This window comes from Oryctolagus cuniculus, chromosome 11, assembly GCF_964237555.1.
Source record: "Oryctolagus cuniculus chromosome 11, mOryCun1.1, whole genome shotgun sequence".
NCBI classification, from domain to species: Eukaryota; Metazoa; Chordata; class Mammalia; order Lagomorpha; family Leporidae; genus Oryctolagus; species Oryctolagus cuniculus.
Genome location: NC_091442.1, coordinates 29,237,233 through 29,260,851, shown reverse-complemented (window position 1 = coordinate 29,260,851; position 23,619 = coordinate 29,237,233). Strand labels below are relative to the sequence as shown.

Here is a 23,619-nt window from a genome sequence, read left to right as displayed (position 1 = left end):
CCCTCTCCCTGCTTCTCCTTCTCTCTCTGTAACTCTGACTTTCAAATAAATAAATAAATCTTTTTTTTAAAAGTGAATAAACAACCCACAGGGAAACAATACTTAAAAATCTTACATCTGATAAGTGGCTAGTATGCAGAATATATTAAAGAACACTTGAAAATCAGTAATAAAAAGCCTGCAAAATAAAAAGGTTTGCAAATATTTTCTTCCATCTTTGCATTCTTCTGGAGGATTTGCTAACAAAAGTTGTTAAACTTGATAACATTCAGTTTATCAGTATTTTTCTTTGGTTGCTTATGCTTAGGTTGCCTGCACTTTTGATGCCTGTGAGTGTGTAAATGCACCAACATCATTTGTTGCAAAGGCTGTCCTTCTGCTATTGAAATGCTTTTCTACCTTTGTCAAAATCAGTTGACTATTTGATAAGGGATTTGTGTCTAAAATATATTTTACCAACTAAATAACTAAAAGGGCAAAGGACTTGAATAAACATTTCTCCAAAAAATATGCAAATTGCCTATAAGCACATCATTAATAGTCATGAGAGAAGTGACCACTGCCTGTATACTGCTGGTAAGAATCAGTTTGGTAGCTCCTCACGAAGTTCAACCCAGGGGCAGGCATTGTGATGCAGCAGGTTAAGCCACCACTTACAACACCTGCATCCCATCAGAGCTCCAGTTTGAGTCCTGGCCACCTGGCTTCCAATCTAGCTTCCTGCAAGTGCACCTGGAAAGGCAATAGAAGATGGTCCAAGTGCTTGGGAGAAATAAACAGAATTCTGGGCTCCTGCCTTTGGCCTGGCCCAGCCCCCACCATTGCAGCCATTTGGGGAACAGACCAGCAAGTACATCTGCCTATCACTCTTTCTTTTCTTTTTTCTTTCTTTTTTTTTTTTTTTTTTTTGACAGGCATAGTGGACAGTAGGAGAGAGAGACAGAAGAAAGGTCTTCCTTTTCCATTGGTTCACCCTCCAATGGCCACTGGAGCTAGCGCGCTGCAACCAGCGCACCACGCTGATCTGAAGCCAGGAGCCAGGTGCTTCTCCTGGTCTCCCATGCGGGTGCAGGGCCCAAGCACTTGGGCCATCCTCCACTGCACTCCCTGGCCACAGCAGAGAGCTGGACTGGAAGAGGGGCAACCAGGACAGAATCTGGCACCCCAACAGGGACTAGAACCCAGTGTGCCAGCACCACAGGTGGAGGATTAGCCTATTGAGCCATGGTGCCTGCCGCTCTTTCAAATAACTATTTTTTAAAAGTTAAATGTAAAGTTATCATATGACTCAGGAATTCCACTCTTTGGAATTTCAAAAGAATAGAACAGGGACTTGTTTAAAGCAGCATTATTCAAAATAACCAAAAGATAGTTACACCCTGAATGGTCATCAAAGAATAGATAAACAAAATTGGCTTATACATACAGTGGAATATTATTCAGCCATAAAAATGAGTAAAGTGTTTGTATGCTACAGTATGGGTAAAGCTAAAGGAAAGAAGCTAAATAAAGAGGACCACATATTATGAGATTCCGTTTACAGGAAATGTATAGAATAGACAAACCCATCAAGATAGAAAATAGACTAGTGGTTGATTGCCAGTGACTGGGGAGAATAAGGAGTGACTGCTGGGCCTTTTGAAGGGGTGGGGAAGGTGATGGTTGCACAACTCTGAGTATAGTTAAACACTGATGGATTGTGTACTTTAATTGTATCTAGTTTTTTTTTTTTTTTAATGGAATCACACTGGTAAACTCTTGTCACTGAGATACTGGAAAGTAAAGCTCATTTGCAAAATATAATTGTAAAATTGTAAAATGAATTTGGCCCTCAGAGTGAACTTCTAGGAAGTGCCCTGATTGCCCTGAGTTTTGGTTACCTTTATCAGTAAATTGTGTTTCTTTTCAGATAGCTATGGTTGTAGAATTTATTTAGAATATAACAATAGCACATTATAACCCTTAACAGAAACTAGGTTTTGAAAAGGCTACAATTCTAATTTGGGATCTTGGAAAAATAAGTGGATGAAAATGAGCAATGTGTCCAGCTTGTGCTTTGGTATACACAGAACTCCATCTCCAGGTGACAGTGCTGACCCTCTGTCTCAAGACTGGGCTGATGGAGCTAGCTGTGAAAGGCTGGAGGGCATGTCCACACAGTCTGGGAGGTGGGAGCATCCTTCCTCTTAGACAAGGGAGACAGAGGCCTGAAAAGATTCCCCAAAGCTGGAACTTTCTCAGCTCGTTCTCAGTTTGCCTCCAGAAAAATGATCTTGAAAATGATATTGCCATCACAAAATGTAAACATCATAAAAAACAACTGGTTTTGGCCGGCACCGCGGCTCACTAGGCTAATCTTCCACCTGAGGCACTGGTACTCCGGGTTCTAGTCCCGGTTGGGGCACCAGATTCTGTCCCAGTTGCTCCTCTTCCAGTCCAGCTCTCTGCTGTGGCCCGGGAGTGCAATGGAGGATGGCCCAAGTGCTTGGGCCCTGCACCCACGTGGGAGACCCGGAAGAAGCTCCTGGCTCCTGGCTTTGGATCAGCACAGCATGCCAGCCATAGCAGCTGTTTGGGAGGGTGAACCAACGGAAAAGGAAGACCTTTGTCTCTCTCTCTCACCAACTGCCTGTCAAAAAAAAAAAAAAAAAAAAAAAAAGGCTGGTATTGGTAGATACCTTACTGTGTGGCCCTACACCCAAGCTGAGCTGATGGCAGTTCTGTGAAAGCAGAGGCCAACACAGCTGGTGGGTGTGCTAATGCAGGCCAGCTGCTGTCCTGTGCTCTTGCCTGTCCCCCTGTTGTCGTGGCAGGGACACGGGGCGTGGGCGTGGTTTTTCATTTTCCTCTTCCTGTGAAAGTTCTGTCCGTCTTTAACACAAGGCCCTGAGAGCTGCCTCAACAAAAATGTTCACGGCCATGGCACACACATAATCTAGGAAGGCCAGGTTACATGTGATAGGTTAGCCAGGCAAGAAAGCAATGGTGATGGCCTGAGCCAGGACCCTGGGGGTACAGGGAGGGAAGCAGGAAGGAATTCAGTCATTGAGCACGAGGTAAAAGTGGTTCAGCAGCACACCAGTGCGACAAGTCTGGGTCTCTGGCTAGGCCTGGAGTCTCCACAGTGGAATGGCAAGAGCACTGTGGTTATTGCTCTGGGCCTGTTTCTTCATCTGTAAAATGGGTAAGTGCAATGGCCATGGTGTCCATGGGCACTGGTAAGTGTCCAAGAAGTAGTGTGAGAACCTGGCATCTGGATGAGGAGAAAGCCTCTTTCCAAGCACTGGAGGCTGATCACCTGTCAGAGGGATCTTGGCCCTATCTATGCTTTCTTAAGTTTTAAGTTAGTCTTTTTTTTTTTTTTGGGGGGGGGGGGACACAGGCAGAGTGGACAGAGAGAGACAGAGAGAAAGGTCTTCCTTTGCCATTGGTTCACCCTCCAATGGCCACCGCGGCCGGCGCACCGCACTGATCCGATGGCAGGAGCCAGGTACTTATCCTGGTCTCCTATGGGGTGCAGGGCCCAAGCACCTGGGCCATCCTCCACTGCACTCCCTGGCCACAGCAGAGAGCTGGCCTGGAAGAGGGGCAACCGGGACAGAATCCGGCGCCCCGACCAGGCCTAGAACCCGGTGTGCTGGCGCCGCAAGGTGGAGGATTAGCCTAGTGAGCCGCGGTGCCAGCTTTAAGTTAGTCTTTAATAACTTTTTGTATGACAATGACAGACTGACAGGACAGTGCCACAATGAGAGGCCCCAGGAACTATAAATAGCATGTTACTGCAGGCTGTGCCCTTTTAAAAAACTGGACCAAGGATTGCCCAGGGCATGAGCAGACTCCTTCAGTGAGTGGGAGCTAGGGCTGCACCACTGCCCAAAGTGTCTTCCAAGATACAATCCCTGGGCACATCCCAGGAAACAGACAGTAGGTTAAGCCTTGGCGTGGGAGAGTAACCCTGAGTCACACTGTTCCCCTGGATGGAGTGGAGGGGCTGGCCTCTTGCTCTCCATCTTTTCCCACCTGCTCAGTGCCTCAAGGCAGGCGATGGATCCAGCAGGAGAGTCCTCTTCAGGAGGCCTCATCCATCTCAACCTGTGGATTCCACTTAACAAGTTGTGGGACAGTGGAAGTTCCTTCACATGCTGGTCTCAGGAGCCTGCACCCTACTGTGGGACCTGGGAGAGTACTTGGTAGACTCTCAGCCTCATTTGTGAACTTGTCTTTCAGCTGTGCGCAGTGTGTCTAGAAGACTTCAGGCCTCGAGATGAGTTGGGAATCTGTCCATGTAAGCATGCCTTCCACAGAAAGTGAGTACTGATGTGGAGTTATGTACTGGGACTCGAGTTTGGGACACACTGGCCATCTTACTTGTGACCCTTGGAGCAATGCCAAAGTTGGTGGTTTCATGATTGGTCTGGGATGCAGAAAGCTGACAGCATTGGGGGGGGGGGGGGAGGTGATGACGTGTGTCTACGTGACACCAGAAGGGGCCAGGGCGATGGGAAGTAACCGTCACAGAACTCTGCCAGAGAGCCAGATGAGCCCCTGTGGAGCCCAGACTGTAAACAGTGATTTAGCTGGGGCTTCCCACTAAGAGCTTCCAGCTTCTAAAATTTATCTTACTGCAAACCATAGTTCTTTTAAGTAGTCTGGATATAAATGGTATTTCCTACTTCCTACAGATACATTAAATAGCCTACCCATCTCTTGCAGTTTTACCGATTTTATATTTCTGTTAGAAACATTTACTTTTCCTACTTCCTGCCTCCCTCCTTGGTGTACTTTGTCCTTTGTGAAATCATGAGTGGCTGAAGATGTAACGCACTAGCTGTGGCTTCTTAGTATCACCTTGTGGCAGACAGGACACCTTGGTTTCTCTGGGGGTAATGTGCATTCTCCATGTGTGGTGGAGTCCTTGGGGCTCCTCACACTTGCTCTGGGTGTCAGAGGTACTCACTGTACGTGGCAACAGCAAGATGAGGGCAGGGGTGCCATGACCACGGGACTGATGTCTTCTTCCCCCTGTGGCATCTTGTTCTACAGGTGCCTTATTAAGTGGCTGGAGGTTCGGAAAGTGTGTCCCCTGTGCAACATGCCAGTTCTGCAGTTGGCCCAGTTGCACAGTAAGCAGGACCGTGGCCCCCCACAGGGTCCCCTTCCTGGGGCAGAGAACATTGTATAGCTCGCCGTAGGATCAGACTGTTGGGATGCGACGTCTGCGTACAGCCAGGAGGAACGCGGGCGGGCTCTGTCTTGGTCGCTCTTACCTGAGGCACCAGCTGCCACTTCCTTTGCCTCATGAAGAACTCTTGGGCCAGCCAAGCTGGGGACCCAGGCATCTGGGCCTGTGACAACCAAAGCACTCTGGTAACTACCCCACGCCAAGAGAAGAGGAGTGGATGAGCCTGCAGGTTTGGTTCAAGAAACTTCATGAGGGTCTCTCGCTAACTCTGTTATAGTCTCCCAGATACTCATCTCCTTGTCAAGATGAAGCTTTATCAAAAAGGGAAGATAAACACAGTATTAGAGAAGGGAACTGAGGGGAGGGCTTTAAAGCCACACGCCCACCCATGGAGGATGAGCTTCTGAGTGGACCGTGCATGCCTGCCCAGCACTGAGTCCCCCTGCCAGTCTGGGCCAAGTAAAAAGCAGGGGCCATGGTGAGCCAAAGTACAGCCGGCTGCCGGTTGGCAGTGGGGCAGTGCCGGTGGCCTCTTCGTGTTCTGTTCCTTTGATAAGGCCATCTTGGAACCCAAGGGCTTTGGGTACAATAGAGCAGCACAGCCCCTCACCACCCTGTTCCCTTCACTTCACAACACTTGCTATCAAATCACCTAAGCTATATCCATTAAATGCACTTGGAAAGGCCTGGTCAGAAGCCATTTCCTCTTCTCCCCGACTACCCACTTCCGTTCACTAGGGAAGTCCAGCTGGGGCTGAGCTCTCAGCCCACACGATCCCTGCACAACCCAGGGGATCCCAGCCAGGGTGCTGCCCACATCCCCACATGCACAGCATGGTTCCAGCACAGTTGCTGGCTTCCTTGGGAGGAGGATGCTGGGGGCCCATCCAAGGCTCTGGAGTGGCCTAAGAATGGCTGGTCCCCGTGGCCCAGCTGGATACGGATGCTGACTCTGTTGCCTCCCCTTCCTTTCTCTTCCCCTGTTGCACTGTCTCTGCCTGTTGACTTTTTAACAAGTTATCCCAAATAAGATTCCCGTGTAATTCTGAAGCTGGAAATCCACCTGAAATTGTAAATAGTTTTAGGAAGCTCCCGCAGGGCTCTCCACCTATTGGCGTGTGCCTCCATTTTTGGACTTGTGATCACTCACTGAAAGTGTCTTTATAGGAAAGAAATGCATGCTGCTCTTTGCCTCTTGCTGTCCAACTTTTCTAGAAGTGACTGAGTCCATTAGGATTTGTGAATACTGTAAAATTTAGCTATGTAAGCAGAAGTGGGTCAAATAGAACATTCTTTCCCACAGCCCTGCTCCACACCTCCCTCATCACAGGAGTTCACCAACTGCTTTGTTCCACTCTACCCCACAGGTGGAAGTGGGGGAAGTGTTTCATTGGAATATACTCTGTGTGATATGGACAGGGTGGAGAGAGCTTTGCTACTCTGCTTATGGCATGCCTCCAGGAATATTTTCTGGAATTTAACCTCTACCATCTAAGAATGGGAAGGGGAACCTGTCCTTGGCTCTGGTGGCTGGGGTCAGATGAGGAGGAAAATTCCTATTAGCCTAGAAAAGTGCTGGGCAGAATCCAGCTTGGAAAATTACAAATCTAGTTGGGCAGAACTGGCTGTTTCCCATGTGTGACCTACCTGTAGTCTGCCAGCTGGACTGCTTCCTGAACAGGGCAAGGGGAGTGTGGAATATTTTTATATGAACGCCTTAGCCGGTTTGGCACCATAAGAAGAACTCTTTGTACACTGCTACTTTCACCTTCTTTTCGCGTTCTCTATTTATAGCAGCTAGAGCTGAATGCTGCGAAGCACCCAGTTTACAGTGACACGTTTTCAGTGACAGTGCCAACAGTGGGCTTGCTTCTGCACTGGGCAGCACCCACCACTTTCCACGAAGTGGTCTTGGGACAGATGCCGCCTCTTCGCTGTAGGGCTCCAATAGGAGATTTTCCTTCCCTGCAGGGGAGGAATTCTGTATGACCTACACTGCAGATTGCTGTGGCTCACAGCTTTTGTGGAATTCTAGCGTTTCAGTTGCCACCACCTTTGTGTCCCCATGCCTCCGTGCCAAGGAGACAGCCTCACCGTGACCCTGTTTCTCTAGAGGTCAATCAATTCTCTGTGTTCGTGCCCCAGACCAGAGGCCGAGTGTGTGTAGTCAGGTCCATACGAGGAAAGCGCAGGAACACCGGCGTCTGCTCTGCCCAAACTGAGCCACCATTAACCTCACCTTCTTGGCCCTTGTGAATGGGGCGTGCTTTCTGCAGTGCACTGCTGCCAGGGTTGGCTGGAAGCTGGAGACATCAGTGTCTATTCTGCTTTTAGTCATCTCCCCTTTCTTGGGACCAGGCCCAGGTTTACCGCCTGTGTTTGCTCTCTGCAGCTGGGGCCTCCAACCATAACCCTTCCCCGCCCCCACCCCACCCCCAAGCCTCTGTGCTACAAATGGCAGCAGGCCTTTTCATATGTCTTCCTTTGATTCTGCTTACAATTCGTATTTTGTTTAAAAGACAATCCATCCAGTTTCTTCAAGAATGAGGGATCCCTTTATACCCTGTTGGCTTGGGCCTAACTCCCACAATGAGGCATGAGTTATCGGTGACCTGTGTGAATGTGTAGGTATGTGGGGACTGGGCTGCTCCGGGACCACTGGCTGCTGTAGTCTTATTGTCTTTTTTTTTTTTTTTTGGACAGGCACAGTGGACAGTGAGAGAGACAGAGAGAAAGGTCTTCCTTTGCTGTTGGTTCACCCTCCAATGGCCGCTGCGGCCAGCGCACTGCAGCTGGCACACCACGCTGATCCGAAGCCAGGAGCCAGGTACTTATCCTGGTCTCCCATGGGGTGCAGGGCCCAAGGACTTGGGCCATCCTCCACTGCACTCCCTGGCCACAGCAGAGAGCTGGCCTGGAAGAGGGGCAACCGGGACAGAATCCGGCGCCCCGACCAGGCCTAGAACCCGGTGTGCTGGCACCGCAAGGCGGAGGATTAGCCTAGTGAGCCGCAGCACCGGCCTTATTGTGTGTTCTTAACAGCTATTTGTGTGCTGCTGGTTAGTGGAGCAGAACTCAGGCCCCACTGGAGCCCATGAGCATCTTGACTCATCAGGGAGTTGTTGCTAAGGGGACATCTGAGTTCAGGTGACTTACTAGAAACAGGGAACAAAACCAGCCTGACCCGATTCTTGGATGAACACAAGACACTATAAGTTGACATCTGCTTTTCTTTGCGAAGTGTGATATGCGCCGGCACTTGGCAGGAAAGATCCTTGTAGCCACCTCGAAAGGAAGCAGACAGAAACAGCCAAAAGGAGGCAGGTGGGCCCACCACCACTGCCAGACACCATGTTCTTGATAGACTTGACAAGTACAACTGCTTGTCTCCAGGGCCAGGCCCCTCAGATCCATCAGAGGAATGGCCGGGGCCTCATTCCTCTCCACAGCCTCACGCTGAGCTGCTCTAGCCAGCTCCTTTATCAGAGGCCTTCAGTGAATTAGGAAACACACGTTTTGTGGTGTCCCCAGAGCCTGGGCAGACCAGGGATGTCATCTTCTTGCCCCTCACTGCTCAGCTTCCTTGTCCACCATGCAGGGCTTGAAAAAAAAGGGGCTCTCGTGAGGATCAGCCTGTGGCCAGAGCCTGGTATGTGGCAGGCCTGGGGTCATGAGAGTCGGTGGCGGCATCATCCAGGTCACCCAGTAGACACAGAGCCCTCCAATCTTCCTTGACGGCCTGTCTATACCGTGGCACACCTGACTTAACTGCTCATTTGACTCTGAATAGCTAACCTGGCATAGGGTTCACAAATCACCATCAGGCTCCCTTACCCCAGCGCCCCACCTGTTGAGCACCCACCAGTAGCGTGCTCCTCGTTAGTGCATAGTCAAGGACCTCTCCTGTTCGTGTGGGAGAGGCATGCTACAAGTCAGGTTTTCTAAGAGGCAAGCCCAGAATTGAGGTATTTTTGCAGTCACATTCCACTTGAATAAGGCATTTGTGCTTGATTGCAACATATTGGAATTCAAGTTTTCTACCCAAGTCAGAAGCTGCAGTCTCTGCCCCACCTCAGAGACCCAGCTAATCAGCGCAGCCCCCCAATTTCCCCCTTTCCCACACAAGATAGTGGACTCCCGCCTGGATGTGCTGCCACCCTTCCTCTCTGGGCCCGGAGTCCAGCACTAATGACTGGCTCCAGTTTCTGATGCAGGAGTTTGGGCAGCAGCAACTGCAGGCTTCCATTTTGTGGGACACAGACGGTGAATCTCCTGGTTAACCAGATACAGGCCCAGGGGCTCATCTGCCAAGTTCCTGGCTTTCCTCGTATCCCCCCTATAAGCACACACAAAAGGGAAATGCTTCCTACACAATCTTCTCGCAGCCCCTTTTGTTCTATGTGACACCAGGAATTAGGCCACCAGCAATCTTTTAGGAAGTATTTTCAATTTCATTTTGCCTCCCCAGGGATAAATGTTAAGCTGCTTCCTCCAGGTGGCCTTGGGGAGAAGGGTCCTGGACTCCTCCCTGGCTGTCTGGCAAGCTCCACCTGCTTGCCTCCTTTGGTACACCTCCTGCCCAGGTCTTGAGTGCAGCTGGGCCCCTAACCTGAAACTGAGGACAGTGTGCAAAATCCTGCTGGAACCTCTGGTCCAGGGTTAATGTCTTGCAGAGGTCATGGTCGTGGCTAGACTGACATTTGCAGTAGTAACTGGGAAATGCTGGTTAACAGTTCTTTACTAAGATTAACAAAGGAGCCCACATACTGTGGACTGGGCTTCCATTCGAATGGGACAGGAAAAAATTGTTCAGACCGGCTTCAGAATTCAACTTGGTTTCACCCCCACTTCTAGCCCAGGAACCAGTGGCATCCTTGGTTGCCCAGCTCTGTGGTTGTGGCATCAGGGAGAACCCCCTGGTGATGCCAGGTGCGTGAGCCCACCAGTGGCAGGGGAAGTTTTTGCACTTAAAGTTCTTCCTGGTCCCTGTGTCAGCTGGCATGTCTGAACTTGAGGCCCACTGCACACTCTTGGCCCATCCCTTCCAGGGCTGGCCAGTGTCAGGAGCGCAGGCCCTCAGCAAGGGGGACTTGCTGAGTGTGCTCCTGGTAGCACTTCCTCAGTGAGTCATTGCCAGAACCGGGGACACTTAGTCCTGTAGCCTGGCCCTTTGGGGTTTATTCACTAGATGTGTAACTCCCTCAAAAAAAGGTTTATGAAATGCTGAGCCTCAGGTTTCATAGACGTGTTTGTACACTATGAATTCTGCAGCAGAATATTTTTAAACATTCGCAGTTTTTTGTAAGCTATATTTTTGTATATTTAATTGCTATTTTAAAATTTTAATGCATTTTTTGCTAATCACTCGTTTAAAAAGACATGCATGTAATTGACAAACAGGTGTAAATAAAATGCAGATTTTGAAGATACTGTGTTGAGCATGTGCCTTTCAGCTTAGGAACTCAAGGTAAATGGTTCTGATCCAGCAGGGCTGTGATGGAGGAACCGCTGGCCCATTCTCTGAGGCCTTTGTTCTCTTGACCACTGGGGCCACCCCCATATCAAACACAGGAACAGGGGAGGCACATGCCCTGCTATGTCCAGCCTCAGCTTTTAAAAATCAGTTCCAAGGTCTTGTGTCTGGTCACTGCCGCCGTCTTCAACTTTACCCAGCAGCCGAAACTGGGCCCCTACACCAAGGTACCTCCAGAGCTCCCCTCCATCTCCCAAGCAGGGAGCCAGTCTCCAGATTTCTTTGTAGCCTTTTCTGTCCCACTACCTGGGGAGAACCAGGATTGAGCCCCAAGGGCGGACACTATCATTGTGGTGGACTGGCCTGCCAACAACTCTCACAAGCAGCAGGGTGGGCGAGCACAGTGGAAAGTGAAGAAATGGAGCAGCTTCTCTAAAGAGGTGCTGGATCCAAAGAGGAGGAAGGCAAGAGCTGCCAGTGCCAGGAGAGCCCCAGCTCGAGCTTGGGGGTCAGACAGAACGAGTCCAAGTTTCAGCTTTGTGACCTTGGGTAGGTTTGCTCCTCTGAGCTTCATTTTCCTTCTCCTTCAAATAACGGGACTAGAAGGGCTGAAGATGACCCACCTGGAACACTGATCACAACCGCTGGAGGAACCCAGTGAGCACGTACAGAGACGCCTGCCTTTGGGCGGCTGGCCTAGGTCTCCTTGGGAAGTCAGGAAGCTCACAGGAGTCTTCTGCCTGGGGCACTGAGGAGGGTGTGGGACACAGACACCCAGGTGAGGTGTCCAATGTGGCTCAGAAGGGCTGTCACTATTTCCTGCCTAAGGGGTGCGACTGCCACCCCACAGGGTTCCTCCCACCCCATCAGAAAGACAAAAACAGGACGGCCTCATGGTTTTTTTTTTTTTCCAGTTTCTTTGTACAGACCCACCCTTGCCTTTAACAGTGATGCAGGCACTACTTTATACAAAAACACAAAAGCTGCACCAGCTCGGAGAAGGCTTTTAAAGTCATTCTGCACAGCAGGAAGCAAAGGTTCAAGCTCCAAGACAGGGCAGTGAGCCGGTCACTCTCCCCATGCAAACTCCTAAGTGTGCTCTCAGGGCTACCAGCCTCCCTCCCCGGAAGCTCTTCAGGACCCGGCCATTCCTGCTCAGCCTGAAAGAACCACACCCCAGGGCCCCTGAAGAGATGTCAGTCCCTGCAGCCCTGTCGTCTGGAGTTCATCTTCCAGATGTGCTTTTTCTCCTAGCTCACCCCTTGTACCAGATCAGTAAGCCTCTACTGCCCAAGGAAATGCTCTTCTTTCCAGAAGTCTCTCTGCAAACAGACTGTCACAGGATTTACAGTGTGAAGTAACCGGGCACCGCCCCTCCAAAAGGTGCCTGTCAGGTGTCAGATACAAAATTCATCTGCCCAGAGAAGTCTGCAGAACCTTGAAATGACACAAAACACGTTTTCATATGTTCACATGAAGGCAGGTGCAGACAGTAATGCCCAGAGATCTTGCAGAGCAGCTTGCCTTACATTTCACAGGACACAGAACAGCTTTCCCTGAAGTGTCTCCAGTGACACAGATTTCAGAAAACAGTGCTATGCTGAAAAGCAACATAAATACAGCAAGGCCTCACACTACCTGGACGTGGTCCACTTTTTTTTAATATCTTTCCTTACTGGTTGCTAGTTCGGACTGAAATTCTAAGATTTATCTTGATGACTTAGAAAAATACACTTGTCTTTTCTCACTTTGATTCAGGTAGTACAGTCACAAAATTGAGTCTCAAAAAAAAAAAAAAAAAGTCCATAGATCCCATCGTGGAAAGTTCCAGAAACCCCTCCCCAGGTAACAATCAAGGGATCTTCAACAATTCAAGGAGTGCTCCAACGGCTCCAAAATAACCCTGGAAAATAAATACATTAAAAATAAGAGCAATTTTCCTCATACTTACTTAAATTACCATTAACATAATCACTGGTGTTAGAGCCAACACTGCCCTGAACTCCTCATACCATTTCTTGAACACCTGCAGGAGGCTTAGGCCAGCCTGAGAGCAGGGAAGCCCCAAGGAGCAGGCTAGGGAGGGGTCTGGATGTATAAAACCCTCCAGGCCGGTCAGAGCACTGTGATCAGAGCAAAGGCAAGCCTGCAGTGGGGACTCGAGAAGCCAGGGCCACTGGCAGCTCAGCTCTCACTAGCAAAACTACCTGAGCTGGGCCCTAGGGATGAGGGGGTGAGAACCAGCAGAGGCCTGGGACATTTCGGACAACCAAGGAATGAAGCTGAGATGGAACAGGAGAAGCTGGGATGCAGTAGGGGGTGGGGGGCACAGAGGGAAAGCCTGCCTGGGCTGGGAGAGGAGGAACAGACAGGCAGCAGGGGAGGTTTAGGACACCAGTCCCAAGAATGAGGACACAGGAGCAGGAGATATGGAGAGCAAGGCAGGTGGGTTCCCTTCAGGATCTGGAAGGCCAAGGTGCCCAGGGCATCCAAGAGACTGGAGAGGCACAGACCAAAGTCTGAGGAATGACGAGCTCCCAAGGGGAGGGCAGAAGCATGAGACAAAAGCAGCAGCTGACAGGACAAACGCCACACTCTCCCCAGAAGCAAGCAGTCAGGTCAGATGCAGGCAAGAACCCAAACACAAACCAAAACAAATGAGTAACACATTAAATAAGGGAAAAAAAAAAAAAAAAAAAAACCACACTGATAGAGAATGCCAACAGGGAACAGAAGAATCCCACCCATAAAGGTCTCCAAAAGCATTATATATAAGGGAGTAAAGTACTTTAAAAGAATTAAGTGAGGCCAGGTATTTGGTGCAGCACATAGGGCGCCTGTATCACAGCGCCTGGTTCAAGTCCAGCTTCTGGCTAACGCGCACACTGGAGGGAAGATGGTGACTCAAGTACCTGGGGCACTGCCACTCATGTGGAAGACCCAGATGGAGTTCTGAGCTCCTGGCTTTGGCCTGGCCCAGCCCCAGCTGTAGCAGACAGTTGGAGAGTGAACCAGTGGATGGAACAGATCACTCTGCTTTTCAAATAAAATGAAAATATTTTTAGAAAGGAATGCAAGAGGGGCCAGCACTGTGGCACAGCGGGTTAACACCCTGGCCTGCAGTGCCAGCATCCCGTATAGGTGCTGCTTTGAATCCCAGCTGCTCCACTTCGATCCAGCTCTCTGCTAGGGCCTGGGAAAGCAGTGGAAGATGGCCCAAGTCACTGGGCCCCTGCACCTGCGTGGGAGACCTGGAAGAAGCTCCTGGCTTCAGATTGGCGCAGCTCCAGCCATTGTGGCCAATTGGGGAGTGAACCAGTGGATGGAAGACCTCTCTCTCATTCTGCCTCTCCTCTCTGTGTAACTCTTTCAAATAAAATAAATTAAAAACATGGGAAGCTCCCGAAAAACTTGCTCGTGGATTTAGGAGAATGTCCTATAAGTCTCTGAAATACCATGAGCATCTTTCAAGAAAAGCTTCTTAAAGTAGTAAGTGACCAAACAAGGCTGAAGCCTGCCCTGTCATCCTATTTCTCTTGTTTAAAAAAAAAAAAAAAGTAGCCACACCACTCTGTTAGAAGGCCAGAAATCCAGCAGTGACACAGCTGAGCCAGCCCCAGCCAGAGGACAGACACAAGGGAGCTTGTTTTGTTAACAGCTATCAATTTTGTCCTGTCACTTTCTCTGTGTTTTACTTCATAATAAAAAAATGAGAGCACTACCCATGAGCTCGAGTTCCACTGAGGACCCAGCCCCTACTATCAAGTACAGACAAAGCCAGCTTGTTCCACGCTACCAGGTGCTCTGCTGAGAGACAAAGACCTGAGAAGCACCTGCGTGAAGCCTTCCCAGCAGCAGCTGGACTCCACCGGGCAGCACAAGCAGCTACGTGAGTCCACAGTGGGGATCAGCACTGCAGTCAGAGGCTTCAGTTCAAATGGAAAATGCGGGGAAGGCCCAGCAGTGCTACCAAGGGGGAAAATGAAGTCAGCTGCAATAAAAATGACAAAACATTTACATAAAAAAAAACCTCAGGGCCGGCCTTGGAGTAGCAGGTAAAGCCACCTGTGGTGCTGGTTCCAGTCCCAGCTGCTCCACTTCAAATCCAGCTCTCTGCTAATGGGGGTGGGGGGGGGTGGGGGGGTGGCAGAAGATGGCCCAGGAGCTCGGGCCCCTGTACCCACGGAGACCCAAAGCTCCCAGCTTCTGCCTAGCACAGCCCTGACCGTTGCGGCCATTTGGGGAGTGAAGCAGCGGATGGAAACTCTGTCTCTCTGTAACTCTGCTTTCAAGTAAATAAATCTTTTGGAAAAAAAATTCATAAAGGGTTTATATCTAATACAGTATGAAGACACAAACTTGAAAAACCAAGGTAAATGTAAGAAAACTAATCTCCATGTTCTATCTAGGAAAATGTTCAACAAAAGGCAGGAATTAACCAGGAAGTTAGACAAGTTTATATATATATATATATTTTTTTTTGACAGGGAGAGTGGACAGTGAGAGAGAGAAAGGTCCTCCTTCGCCGATGGTTCACCCTCCAATGGCCGCCGCGGCCGGTGTGCTGTGGCCGGCGCACCACGCTGATCCGATGGCAGGAGCCAGGTGCTTCTCCTGGTCTCCCATGGGGTGCAGGGCCCAAGCACTTGGGCCATCCTCCACTGCACTCCCTGGCCACAGCAGAGAGCTGGCCTGGAAGAGGGGCAACCGGGACAGAATCCGGCGCCCTGACCGGGACTAGAACCCGGTGTGCCGGCGCCGCAAGGCAGAGGATTAGCCTAGTGAGCCGCGGCGCCGGCATAGACAAGTTTATATTCTAATTTAAAGCAAAACAGATCAAAGATCACAAAAAGCAAGATATATCAAGATTATGAATTGTAAGAAACAGTGGTAAATATAAGTACTGATTTACTTGTATAGCAACATGAAAAGGAACAAAATTAGATGTGTTAAACTTCAAGCTTTCTGATATGGGAAAATTATATTCTGGATTTTAACTAAACTTCAGCAATTTAAAAGGAAGAGCAAAGCAATTAAAGGAAAATAATTTCTATTTACAGCATTTCAAATCCTACTTTGATTTCTGTCAATTTATATAAACTGCTAGAGTAAACAGGCACACACAATTGTGAAAAATGTTCATGGTAACACAACTAAAACCCAGCAACAGAAACAGTTCAACTGCCCAGGAATCAAGGGATAGAATAGAGCTCTGGTTCCATTTTTGTGGCCAAAACAGGACAAGATACTTTCCAAAAGAGGATATCAAGTGCAACAAAGACGATTCTTTTCTGTCATTTCTAGCTTACCTGCATCTAAGCAACTATATATATGACAGTATAGTTCTTGATGGGAATGTTTTTTACTATCCATTTTTAGAACACACATCTTAAATGCCACGTGAGTTATATATACCAGTACATAAAACTGCCATAAGAAAGTTTAAAAACTAGAACCCAGAGTAACTGCACTGAGTCTAAGCGATGAGAAAAACAAATTCAGAGATTACAGCATGAGAAGTGGAGTCATGTTCATCAAGATTTTTTTCTTAAAATCGTTTACATATACAGGTAAATTAACCAAAAAACCTATAAAGCATTTACCAGGTAAAAAACAGCTTTCAGGGGTGGGTATCTGCTGCAGCAGTTACGGCACTACTTAGGACACCTGCGTCCCTCCCACAGAGCGCCGGGGTTCAAGCCCCACACCTGCTCCCATTTCCAGCTTCTCGCTAATGCACATCCCGAGAGGCAGTGGGTGACTACCCACGAGTTGGCTCCCTGCCTGCTAGGAGGAAGACCCAGTTGCTGGCCCAGCTTTGGCTTTGTGAAGCAACAGATGGGAGATCTGTCTTTCTGCCTTTTAAGTAACTTAATTTTTCAAAAATAAATAACTTTAAAACATTACAATTAATGTTAATACAATCATTAAAAAAAAAAAAAACATTGCCGCCCATTTCCCCTCTGTACCCTTTGTGTATTGTACCATCACATGAAACAAGTCAGCTTACCTCATGTTCCGAAAATAGTGCTTTCAACTGCCCCTTGGACCAATAATCCAAAGCATATGCCAAAAGCCGCATGGCGATCGTGTTAATTCTCAAGAAATTTCCAACAAATACCACCTGGTTAATGTTCTGAGCACATCAAAAAAAGGTAATTAGTTTTCACCTTAAGTTGTTTCCTCATAAACGCTACCCCAAACAGAGCACCATGTTAAGAGTTTTCAGCAGGAATTTGCTGATCAAACTTAATCCAGTTGGTCCAGGGCTACTTAAATTTGATCCCCAGACAACTCTGGACCCACTGCAAAGCGTACCAGAAAATGTTACAGGAGAAGAAAACAGATTAGGGAAAACATTTGTATTAAATATGAGACAACAACTATTAAAGTATTTTATACAGATAAGTAAAAAATATTAAGACCTCAATTCAAAGAAGGGAAAGTGACACAAATGGGAATATTACAAAAGAAATATTAAGTGGAAAAAGTTTCAACTTCACTAGTGACCAAAGAAAGTAAAACCGTAGGCTGATTAAATCAGCAAGAATTTTGGGGGGAGGGGCATACCTGACATCCCACCCCCAACATGAGGACAGCTGCAATAAAACTGATCCATTCATTCACAGCTACTGATATCTACACTGGTACAGCCCTCACACAAAGCACCCTGGCAGTCAGCACATCCTGAGATTCATACGCAGGTCATCTTTAGACCAGAAATCTCACTCCTGGGTAAGCCTCAAATCAAGTTTAAAATTCACTTCAAACACTGAACGCAGAGTATCCTCGGCAAGCAACCAAATGCCCAGCTGAATGATCTGTGATACAAAAGAACTGGTCGAATATACCATTATGAAACATAACATTTATGCAAAAACCATAAAATGCTATGTTTACCAACTAAAACCTCCTAAAATACGTAAGCGCAAGAGGGAACGTGCAGTAAGAAAGTGTTATAATACTCAGATGTTGTTTTTAATGATTAGATATTGATACAGTATTGCTTTAAATAAAAGTGACACAAATCCTTTTGTGCCTTCTGAGGCATCATTTTTAAGCCACAGGCCCGTATTTCCTACTTAAAGAATAACTGAAACACAAATGTGTAAGCAAGGACAAGCCGCAAAGCTCAGACCCTTCCCCCGGGCGCGTTCTTGGTTCTTTCATAGCCCTGTACAATGCTGCTTGACCTGAATGCTACAAGGCAGCACTGTAAAGAAGCTGAAAGCACGAAGACGCAGTCTGCTGAGGTGGGGGGTCAGGGCGGCCACTCCTCGCCGGCTCGGTCTTCTCCCAGCTGCAGTGCCTTCCTCTGGATTCCTTCCCAAGGCATCTAAGAGTTCGCGATGAGCACGGAGTCTGGACTCAGCAGCGCCTTCCATCATCGCCCCCAAGTGTCCCCACCTGGAACACTGACTACCATCCTCCGCTTTCTCCCCTAAAGATGCCGTTTTACTCCATGTAGCAGCAGTGCTCGTCTTCAGTTAAACAAAACAGTAACATTAATCTGCATTTGCAGTTTTAACCTCACCTTAAACAAACCCCACCTCATAGGACTATGTAGGCACTGTTCTGGAAGGGAGAAGTTAAGACATCACGTGACATGGAGGCCCCTCAGTAAGTTCAGGATTTTCCTTAGAGCAACTAAAGAAACTCATGTCCCCTTACTTCATTAAGGGCACACATTCTCGCTATGGAGCCAATGTTGTTGGTGATGGTGATCAGAGTCGCTCTGGCGAGGTCCTCTTTAGTGACAGCCTCTCGCTTCTCCTTGCTCATCATGTTTCCAAAGCTGCAATGGGAAATACAAGACATCTTACCAAAAGGAACACAGACTGAAGGAACCTGATGTTACTTTACTGAGATAAAACTGGCTCTTAGGACAACATTGTTCTCATCTCCAAAAGATCACAACAATGGAGCATCTGCTCAAAGAGAACGCAACTTAAAATACAGCCCTCAAGCATCCTCCAAGAGCAAACACTTTTCCCTGTGGCTTCTAATGCAATCCAGTCTTGATGCCAGACACTGCACCTTCAGTTAGGATCTCCTCAGATCCACTGGAGGGCACCAGTGCGCCCACAGCAACCAGAGATGGTTCAAAAAAAGACAATCAACAAGTCCTAATTGGCCAGCCCAGCTATTCTACTCTGACGGTCACATTCACATCTATTTTTTAAACTGCCCCACCAGAGCAAAGCAAAGTGCAGACAGAGTAAACTTAGGCATTTTAGACTTCTCTAGAATATAAAGTACTTCACCAGCAGAACTGTGGCCCAAACCCAACCAATCAGAACAGGAAGTGATGACCACTGAGCAAATGCTGCAATCGCAAAATTTACATCTGTATTTACTGAATGCCTAAAATTGGGGCCAGCATTATGGTGTAACAAGTTAAACCTCCACCTGTGATGCCGCATTCCACGTGGGCACTGGTTTGAGACCCAGCTGCTCCACTTTAGATCCAGCTCCCTGCTAATGCACCTGAGAAAGCAGAAGATAGCCCAAGTGCTTTGGACCCTGTACCAATGTGGGAAACCCGAAAGAAGCTCCAGGTTCCTGGCTTCAGCCTGGCCCAGCCCTGGTCATTGTGGCCACTTGGGGAGTGAAACAATGGATGGACAATCTCTCTCTCCTCCTAACTCTGCCTTTCAAATAAATAAAAAACCTTTTTAAAAAAATGTCTAGGGGCCAGCACTGTGGCACAGCAGTTAAAGCCACTGTCTGTGGCACCTGCATCCCATATGGGCTCCAGCTCAAGGTCCAGCTGCTGCACTTCCAGTCCAGCTCCCTGCTGGTGTACCTAGGAAGGCAGCAGAGGATGGCCTGAGTGCTTGGGCCCCTGCACCAATGAAGGAGACCTAGAAGATCCTGGCTTCTGGCTTAGGGTCAGCCAACCTCTGGCCATTTGCTGAGTGAACCAGGAGATGGAAGATCTCACTCTTCTGTTAACTCTGCCTTTCAAATAAACTGATCTTTAAAAATGCCTAAAATGGACAAATAAGCACTTAAAGAAAATTCCATTTATAACAGCATCAAAAAGAAAACACACTTAGAAATATATTTAACAAAAGTAGTGTAACACTTATATCCTGAAATGTAAAACCACTGTTGAAAAAAGCAAAGCTATGGGGCCAGCACCATGGCTCACTTGGTTAATCCTCTGCCTGTGGCGCCGGCATCCCATATGGGCGCCAGGTTCTAGTCCCGGTTGCTCCTCTTCCACTCCAGCTCTCTGCTGTGGCCCGGGAAGGCAGTGGAGGGTGGACCAAGAGCTTGGGTCCCACACCAGCATGGGAGACCAGGAGGAAGCACCTGGCTCCTGATCAGCACAGCTCCGGCTGTAGCGGCCATTTGGGGGTGAACTAATAGAAGGAATCTCTGTCTCTCTATCAAATAAATAAAAAGAAAAAAGAAAAGCTATAAACAAAGGATACTTCATCTTCCCAAATCAGAAGACTTGACACTGTTAGAATGGCAATATTCCCCCAACTGGCCAACAAATTCCACAGACTACCTAGTAAAAATCCCAGCTGACTTTAAAAAAAAATTATTTTTATTTATTTGAAAGGCACAGTTACTGAGAGGAAGAAACAGATGCTCCATCCACTGGTCCATTCCCCAAATGGCCACGACAGCCAGGAGCTTCTTCCAGGTCTTCCACATAGGCGCAGGGGCCCAAGGACTTGGGCCATCTTCCACTGCTTTCCCAGGAGCTGGATCAGAAGTGGAGCAGCTGGGAGCAAAATCAGGACCCATTGGGCATATGGGCACCACTGGTGGCAGCTTTACCCGATACGCCACAATGCCAGCCCTTCAAGCTGTCTTTTCTGCAGACATCGCCAACCTGTTTTAAGATTTATTTTAATTTATTTGAAAGACAGAGTTACAGAGAGGTAGAGACAGAGAGAGGGGTCTTCCATCCACTGGTTCACTCCCCAGATGGCCGCAACAGCCAGAGCTGCACCAATCCGAAGCCAGGAGCTTCTTCCGGGTCTCCCACGTGGGTGCAGGGGCCTACGGACTTGGGCCATCCTCTACTGCTTTCCCAGGCCATAGCAGAGAGCTGGATCAGAAGAGGAGCAGTCAAGACTAGAACTGGCACCCATATGGGATGCCAGTGCTTCAGGCCAGGGCATTAACCTGCTGTACCACAACGCCAGCCCCGAAAATTCATCTTTTAACAATCTTTAACAGGGAGAACGTGTTGGAGGCCTCGGACTTCCCTATTTTAAAACTCATAGGGCCGGCGCTGTGATGTAGCAGGTAAAGCCATGGCCTGCAGTGCCAGCATCTCATGTGGGCGCTAGTTTGAGTCCCAGCTGCTCCACTTCCAGTCCCACTCTCTGCTACAGCCTGGGAAAGCAACAAAAGGTGAACCAAGTCCTTGAGCACCTGCAGCCACATGGAAGACCTGGAAGAAGCTCCTGGCTCCGGATCAGCACAGCTCCGGCTGTTGTGGCCATCTGGGGAGCAAACCAGAGGATGGAAGACCTCTCTCTCTGTCTCTGCCCCTCTGCCTTTCAAACAAATAAATCTTAAAAAAAGAAAAAAAATAACTGAAGAGTTTTGATAAAGGAACCAAGATAATTTGATAGGGAAAAAACACTCCTCAACAAACAGTACTAGGCAACTGGTAGATACCTACAGGCAAAATAAAGTTGGACCTCTACCTCACCCTATAACCAAAAACTAACTCAAAGTAGGTCACAGACCTAAATATTAAGAGCAAAAGCAATAAAACTTAAGAAAATAGAGAAGTACAGTCATGATCTTAAACAATGATTTATTTATGAGGGTACCTCAACAAGTTCATGGAGGAGAGCCACGTGGGCAGAGTGGCTGAGACTGACGCCCACGCAGGCTCTGACTCCAGCAACCTGCTACTGCAGCCTCTGGGAAGCAGCCGTGATGGCTCAGGGCACTGGGTTCCTGCCAGCCACATAGGAGACCTGGACTGAGTTATTTTTTTTTTTGAAGATTTTGAGAGGTAGAGTTAGCAAGAGAGAGAGAGAGAGAGAGAGAGGTCTTCCACCCACCAGTTCACTCCCCAAATGGCTACAATGGTCGGAGCTGCGCCGATCCAAAGCCAGGAGCCAGGAGCTTCCTCCTGGTCTCCAATGCAGGTGCAGGGGCCAAGCACTTGGGCCATCTTCTACTGCTTTCTCAGGCCATAGCAGAGAGCTGCATCAGAAGAACAGCGGCCGGGACCTAAACTGGTGCCCATATGGGATGCTGAGCACTGCAGGCGGTGGCTTTACTCGCTGTGCCGTAGCACTGGCTCCTCATGGGAGACCCAGAAGCTGCTCCTGGCTCCATATTGGCACAGCTCTGGCCATTGCAGCTATCTGGGAAGTGAACCAGCAGATGGAAGACCTCACTCTGCGCTCACTCGCTCTCTTTCTCTGCTTCTCTGTAACCCTGCCTTTCAAATAAATAAGTCTTCAAGAAAAAGTGCTAAAAGAAAAATGGACTTCATCAAAATTAAAAACCTGTACGCTACAAAATCATCCATGAAGGAAGTTGTAGGCACCCAACAGAACAGGAGAAGATATTTACAAGTTACACAGCTGATAAGAGGACTCTTGCCACCCACTAATAAAGTCACTCCACCTAAAAAATTAGCCAAGAAAAGTATGTAGCCTAGATGTTAGGATGCCCACGTCCCACACTGGAGTACCTGCATTCATTTCCTGGCTCTATCTCTTTGGCTCCTGCTTCTTGCTAAGGTAGACCCTGGGAGGCTCAAGTAATTGGATTCCTGCCACCTACATGGGACACCTGGATTGAACTGCCAGCTTCAGGCATAGCCAAGCCCTAAGCCCTTAGCCCTTGAGGGCCTTCAAGGAATGGACCAGCATAGACAAGAGCAGGCATCTGACACAGTGGTAAAGATGGCACCACCTAGGAACCTGCATCCCAGATCAGTGTCTAGGTTCAAGTCCCAGCTCTGCTTCCAAATCCAGCTTCCCACTACTGTGCACCCTGGGAAGGCAGTAAACAATGGCTTAACTACTTGGATCCCAGCCATCCACATAGAAGACCCAGGTTGAATTTTGGGCTCCTGGCTTCAACCTGGCCCAGCCTCAGCTATTGTAGGCACCTGGGGAGCGATCAAGTGGCTAGATCATCTTTGGTTTTCTCGGACTTTCAAGCAAAATAAAAAGTAATTAATTAAGTAGTTCAGTCCCTGCCACCCATGTAGGAGATCTGGATTGGGTTCCTGGCTCCTAGGCCCTAAGAGTAAACCAGTGGACGGGACATCTAATTTTTTTTTTTAATTTGTATGCAAGTTTTCTATGAACTTGCTTAAGCCTACTATTTATATGTTTATATGAAAATATTTATATATAAAACATTTATATGAAATATTCATAACATGCAAACCTACAGAGACAGAAAGTAGAATGGTGTTTGCCAGGGCTAGGGATGGAGCAATGCGCAGCAGCTGCTAAGATGCTGCAAGGTTTCCTTTTAGGATGGCAAAAATGTTCTGGAATTGGGTTATGGTGATAACCGCAAAATTCTGTAAATACACTAGAAACCACTAAATTGGATACTTTAAACAAACGACTTTATAGTATGTAAATTCTACCTCAATAAAACAGTTTAAAAGAAAAATGATAAGCCCAATATTTTAGTCTTGTATTTACACATACACACACCCTTACCTCGAAGCCACAGCCCAGCCTGGCAGTCCAAACCTCTCGTAGTCCCCTCCATAAATGTCTCGTACTAGCTTATCCACTTTGGTGCTATCTCCGCGGGATGCCATTTCAAGAGCTTCTTCAAAAGTGGTACAGCCAGTAAGAAGACAGCAGAGACCAAAGAAAGTTCCTCCTCCAAGACTGTGATTAAAAACAAACACCACAGTATTCTGTAACATTTTAAAATACAGAAATATGAAGGTAACATTTATGAACCCCAAATCATATCAATCCAACCCAACGACAAAGATGCC

The 23,619-nt window shown here is 48.1% G+C and overlaps 2 protein-coding genes and 1 non-coding gene across 10 annotated transcripts in view; 1 reads left to right on the top strand and 2 right to left on the bottom strand.

Moving 5' to 3' along the window:
- Positions 1-10,611, top strand: part of RNF24 (ring finger protein 24) — an 81,711-nt gene extending 71,100 nt beyond the window's left edge. For all 4 annotated transcript variants that reach the window (XM_008256267.4, XM_051845274.2, XM_070052051.1 and 1 more), the window contains exons 5-6: positions 4,228-4,307; positions 5,044-10,611. In XM_008256267.4, the coding sequence (XP_008254489.1) occupies positions 4,228-4,307; positions 5,044-5,182 (219 nt within the window). In that variant the 3' untranslated portion in view covers positions 5,183-10,611. The remainder of the gene's footprint in view (positions 1-4,227; positions 4,308-5,043) is intronic.
- The window catches only part of PANK2 (pantothenate kinase 2), a 33,020-nt gene continuing 19,878 nt past the window's right edge, over positions 10,478-23,619 (bottom strand). For 4 of the 5 annotated variants that reach the window (XM_070052050.1, XM_051845271.2, XM_070052049.1 and 1 more), the window contains exons 4-7: positions 23,330-23,506; positions 18,327-18,450; positions 16,666-16,791; positions 10,478-12,558 (exon numbers count right to left, since the gene is read on the bottom strand). In XM_070052050.1, the coding sequence (XP_069908151.1) occupies positions 12,508-12,558; positions 16,666-16,791; positions 18,327-18,450; positions 23,330-23,506 (478 nt within the window). In that variant the 3' untranslated portion in view covers positions 10,478-12,507. Of the gene's footprint in view, positions 12,559-16,665; positions 16,792-18,071; positions 18,231-18,326; positions 18,451-23,329; positions 23,507-23,619 lie in introns of those variants that run through there. The other variant, XM_051845270.2, reaches the window with a different exon arrangement.
- MIR103A-2 (microRNA mir-103a-2) lies at positions 17,822-17,881 on the bottom strand. The gene has a single exon (NR_162505.1). It is a non-coding gene; the product is annotated as a microRNA mir-103a-2 (primary transcript).